Genomic DNA, 5,397 nt, shown 5'->3' on the forward strand with positions numbered 1-5,397 from the left:
ACCACCCTCACAGTGAAGAACTTCTTCCTAATATCTAACCTAAACCTTCCCTCTTTCAGTTTGAAGCCATTTCCCCTTGTTCTGTCACTCCCCGCCCTTGTCAGAAGTCGTTGCTGGCTCTTGTTGAGCTTCTCATCCACCACCACTCCCAAGTCCTTCTCTTCAGAGCTGGTCTCAATCCACTCATCACCCAGCCTGTAGTTGTACTTGGGATTGCGTTGGATTGATGTGATTGGTTTGGATTAAGACAGGTACTTGCCTTTCTATTGAAGAAGTCTGAGTTCTGCCAAACTCGATTTTCTGCAGAGAGTTGAGAAATCACTGCAAAATTTGAACTCCCCATAAAATTGAGTTAAAAAACCCTCTCGAGTTTTCTGACAGAAGCTAGTGCCAGTTTTGTCAAATGTCCCTATATCACCTTGTACAGCTGTTACCTTGACAGATTTGTTAAAAAGATGCTGTTAGGCGAATAGAGTTCCGATTTCAGTGAGTTAAAATTAATAATTTTCATCTTGGGTTTTTTTTTTTTAGTTCCATAGTTGTGTTCAGAATTAATTATGAGGATTAGATACTCTAAGCATACCTAGAGTTTATAACAACACTTCTAATATAAGACATTCCTGCAAAAAAAAGTGTAAATGCACAGTAAAACATAGTTAATGAAAGTGGTTCCAAATGTTCAGTGTTATTAACTGCAGAATGTACTGTGGTTTTTTGTTTTTTTTTCCTTTTAAAAAGCGCATTCAGTATGCAAAAACAGACTCTGATATCATCTCTAAAATGCGCGGTACTTTTGCTGATAAGGAAAAAAGGAAGGAAAAGAAGAAGGCCAAATCTCTGGAGCAGTCAGCAAATGCAGCAAATAAAAAGGTTATCCAGGTAAGCTGCTTCTCTGTTTAAAAAAGAAAAAAAAAAAAACAGATACAAAAGGGTTTTTTGGGTTGGTTTTTTTTTTAGGGCTAAGTGTTGTCTTTTGGTACTTCTCAATTTGCTAAATTGTGGTCTGTTAATATCTAGAGCTCTTGAGCACTCACTAGAAGTTGAAGGAGAGGGGGCTGATGCATAGTTTTTTTCTATTCCTTATCTTTTTTCCCCCTTCCTTTCTTATTACCAGATGAAAACAAAGATATAGAGCAAAGGTACAATAAACCAAAATAGAAAATAACCTCTTTTTAAAAAAAGGAGGGGTGTGTGCTTACCTTTAATGCCAGGCTCAAATGCTCAACCAGCTTCTCCCTTCATTGTTTTAATGCCCTATTTCTCTATAATTACTGGAGAATGGTAAATGGGAACAAGATAATTCATTTACAGTTAGGTGGAAAGGATTGGGCTTGGAATACGTCTCCACTAAGGGTTGGCCAGCCCTAAATTAACAACATTTAGTAATTTATGTGCTGAAATATAGCGGAAAACATCAAGGCACAGAGTTTGAATATCGTGTTATTTAAGTAAAGTTCCTGCTAAGGCACAAACTAATATCAAGGAGTGATAAGAGTGTTCATAGAAAGCAACATTTTCGGGGTAGAATATTCAGATTTCTCAGGATTTATTAAAAAAATCAGTCATTATATACAAGTCTTTTAAGAAGAAATAATTGCTACTAGCTGCAATGGTAATAGCTAAACTGGAGTCCTCAGCGGAAACACCTATTTTTCTCCTATTTGATATGTCCTGTCTAGGCCTTCATTTTCAAAACTACTTCCTTCCTGTCCATTAAACCAATTTTTATAATATGGAGAAATAGTGATTTGCTGTATCTGCTGATTCAGCCATCAGCCAGATCAGATAATACAGGTGTTTTTTCTTTGATTGCCTGGTTCTGGAGTTCAGCAAAACTCAATCTGCTTTGAGAAGTCTCATAAGCAACAAATGTTCCTTGGATTGAAGCTTAAAAAAACCTTAACATACTTCTGGAGTTGTACAGAAACATGGTGATGTGTGCTTATATATTTCTATATATAAATTTCTAACAGAACACTTTTGTAAAACTATTTTGTACTTATTTACTAGGGAGCAACACAAAATTCAGCCGGTGCCCCAGGGACTGCAGCACAGAATCAGCAGGTAATGTTTTGGTTTTGGGGTTTTTTTTGTGTCTGTATGACTAAAAGTACTAATGTTTAAAATTACTCTCTATGAAGAATGGTTTGTTACGCATGGAAACTTGAGGATATATTTTACAGCTTCCTTTTTGTTCTGCAAGACATTTGTCCAACAGCTAAATCACAGGAAACAAAAAAATCCCCCTTTTACTGTATCTAGTTGACATGAAGTGAAAATCTGCAGTTTCTCACTATTTAAAAAACTGCGCTATTAAGAAATGCTACTTGATTCTTAAATTTAGACTGTGCTCAGTATGAGTTGAAGGATTCTTAATTTTTGTTTTCATTGTTAATAAACTCCCTTTAACTTACTTTATTCTAGTAGTAGAAAAGGAGAAGCGAGTCTACGCAGGGTGCCGGAATATCTGCCTGAAAGCTTCTTCTCAGGAGTTTGGGGTCCTCTGCTCACTTTTTTTTTTCCTTCTCATAAGTGTTTTATTTTCCAAAGGATTGTGAAGGGATGTAGCAACAACTCCCTACGCTTCACTCATCTGCTCAGTGATCTTCTAAATGATTCACATGTGTTAGAAGTGGAAGGTACTAAAGAGATGGGATTTGCAGGAGGGCAAATACTGTAGAAGAGTATCTTTGCCTGTCCTGCATCTCTTTTTGAGTACTGTCCCTGGGAACTGGGACAATCCACAGCAGAAAACATCTTGCTCCCAGTCTGGGTTTTCTTTTGGGTATCATTTGTAACAAAGCACAATATGTGTATGTCAGTTTGCATCAAAGCATAGTACTGAGTCTTTAGGTATTTGTTTGAACTTGGGAAGTTTATTTTCTAATGGCATTGCCTGGAATATTTCCATCAGCTGAAGGAAATTGTTCTGCTGAGGCATTAACTTACTTGGCACCATTAGCAGGACATTTGAAGTTGTGGTGTCCAGTTTCTATTTATTTTTCTAGTCTCCTTGATGGCTTAGGGAGATTACAGCCTTTCAATCCAATGTCAGCAAACTGACTACTCATCCTCTTCTCTGGTGGGTTGCTACAAATTCATATTAGCAGGCAAATCTGTTAAAGACTCTAAAGCTTTAAATCTAATGGGGTTTCTAATTAATAAATTTGAATAGAGCACTGTGGTAAAACCACATGGGTTTTCTGTGTTTTAGTTGCCCTGTTTTGGTGCTACTGCAGATGAACAGGGTGTTTATCTTGACCTTCCATTTCTCTTCTGGAAGGATGTGAGTTCTTCCATGGCCAGGCAGGTGAAACTATTCTGAAATGTACAAAGGACAAGGTGGTTGGGAGTAATCAGCATGGATTTGTGAAAGGGAAATCATACCTGGCCAATGTGGTAGCCTTCTACAGTGAAATGATTAGCTTGGTGGATAAGGGGAAAACAGAGGATGATGTTTATCTTGATTTTAGCAAGGCTTTCAACACCATCTTCTGCAAAATCTTCATTGACAAACTGATGAAGCACAGACTAGATAAGTAGACAGTGAAGCGGACTGAAAACTGGCTGAAATGCCAGGTTCAGAGGGTTGTAATCAGTGGCACAAAGTCCAGCTGAGGGCCAGTCACTAGTGGAGTAGCCCAAGGGTCGATGCTGTGGTCAGTGCTGTTTAATGTCTTCATTAATGACTTTTTTCACTGTAGAGGTGGTCAAACAGTGGAACAGATTGCTCAGGGAGGTTGTGGAGCCTCCATTTCTGAAGATACTCAAAACACAATTGAACATGGCTCAAGGCAACTGCATTAATGAAACCCCACTTTGAGCAGGAAGGTTGGACTAGGTGATCTCCAGAGGCCACTTCCAACCTCAATGATCCTGTGATTCCACGTTTCTGTGTTTATATACAGATGTTGGGGACAGCACTACAGCCAGTGTTTAGGCACCTGAGTCCCACCCCTGGCACTGCTAAGTGTACTGCAGTAGCAACTGTTGAGTTGTCAAGCTTAAATAGGACATCTAAGACAATATGTTACCGTGATTTTTGTGGAAATAAGAGCTTCTCCAAATTAATAAATCCTTGTAAAAGAACCAGGGGGCTCTGTCAGCATATTGCATGAAGGTATCATGAAGTCCAGCTAGCAGTGTTATGAACAACACTAAGGAGATGCGAGTCGTGGTTCGAATAATCTCACAGACAGATGCAGAGGAACAGGTAGCTGTGTGTAATCTTCTGAGCATTCATCTTCTGTTGTTGCAGGTGCCTGATAACCCACCAAACTACATCCTTTTCCTTAATAACTTGCCTGAGGAAACAAATGAGATGATGCTGTCCATGTTATTCAATCAGTAAGTTTTGTATAGAAAGGATTTGTCCTTTGAATTCTTCTGTTACCTGTATGGTTTTTATGAGTTGGCAAGCTGACTTTTTAAAAGGAAGAGTTTCTTCTGAAGGTATTTCAGTTCTTTGTTTTACTGCCAAGATTACAGATGTCCATTCTAATGACTTGGTGCAGAAAGCAAATCTGATTTTTTTCATAACTGGTTTTGATTAAGTTATCTACTACCAGTCTGCACCAGATTTAAGCTGGTGACTGTAATATTAAGACTTTATAACAGCAGGAGCAGCTTTAAAACTAGCTTTAGTCGCTTCCATATGTGCACCAGACTGATTAAAATACTTCCATGTAATGATCCTTAATTGAGGCTTGGTTCCAAGGACTGGACATGTAAAACTCCTCAATTTAAATCTTTCATTAGTAGTGACTATTGTACTATTAGATGCTTATTATAAGGTCTTATAACTACTGAAGAGAGGTGTATTATCAGACTAGGAAATATTAGCTGACCCTTTCACCTTATTTTAAAGGTTTCCTGGATTCAAAGAAGTCCGTTTGGTGCCTGGGCGCCATGACATTGCATTTGTGGAGTTTGAAAATGAAAATCAAGCAGGAGCTGCTCGAGATGCTCTCCAAGGATTCAAGATTACTCCGTCTCATGCCATGAAAATCACATATGCAAAGAAATAACCGAATGCTTTTTCTTATAAAGGACTTCTGTGGGTAGTTGGTTGTTTAATATCGTGATACTCTGACCAGCTAACATGTTTGCTGTTCCCTGCAGAAATCTTAAGACTTGTGTAAAGTTGCCTAAATGGCCAAGACAGATGTAGGATTTCCAGGGATCTACTGGATAGTAAATTTTTGTGTTGAAATACTAATTTTTATAAAATAAATTCAGTTTATGCTGTTTTGAAGGCATGTTTTTCCTTCAATCTGTCGTTTTATTAATCTGTTAGGCTTGCAGGGCTCATTGCTATACTGGTTTAACTGCTTTTAAGGTGATAATCATTTTTCAGAAGTGAGTGCTGGAAAAAGAGCTGTGCTTCCAGAGCAAAAA

The 5,397-nt window shown here is 38.2% G+C and overlaps 1 protein-coding gene across 1 annotated transcript; it reads left to right on the plus strand.

Moving 5' to 3' along the window:
- Positions 1–699: 699 nt before the first annotated feature.
- On the plus strand, positions 700–5,040 carry SNRPB2 (small nuclear ribonucleoprotein polypeptide B2). The gene is made up of 4 exons (XM_010172500.2): positions 700–879; positions 2,011–2,064; positions 4,259–4,347; positions 4,868–5,040. Exons 1-4 carry the CDS (start codon positions 700–702, stop codon positions 5,025–5,027), a joined length of 483 nt encoding a protein of 160 aa, XP_010170802.1. The 3' UTR covers positions 5,028–5,040.
- The last annotated feature ends 357 nt before the right edge of the window (positions 5,041–5,397 follow it).

The sequence above is a fragment of the Antrostomus carolinensis genome, unplaced genomic scaffold (assembly GCF_000700745.2).
Source record: "Antrostomus carolinensis isolate BGI_N321 unplaced genomic scaffold, ASM70074v2 scaffold3337, whole genome shotgun sequence".
Lineage (NCBI taxonomy): Eukaryota > Metazoa > Chordata > Aves > Caprimulgiformes > Caprimulgidae > Antrostomus > Antrostomus carolinensis.

Coding starts and splice junctions, on each gene's coding strand:
- SNRPB2 (XM_010172500.2), top strand. CDS start 700: ATGTACTGTGGTTTTTTGTTTTTTTTTCCTTTTAAAAAGCGCATTCAG. Junction 880..2,010: donor CAAATAAAAAGGTTATCCAG/GTAAGCTGCTTC, acceptor CTTATTTACTAG/GGAGCAACACAAAATTCAGC. Junction 2,065..4,258: donor CTGCAGCACAGAATCAGCAG/GTAATGTTTTGG, acceptor CTGTTGTTGCAG/GTGCCTGATAACCCACCAAA.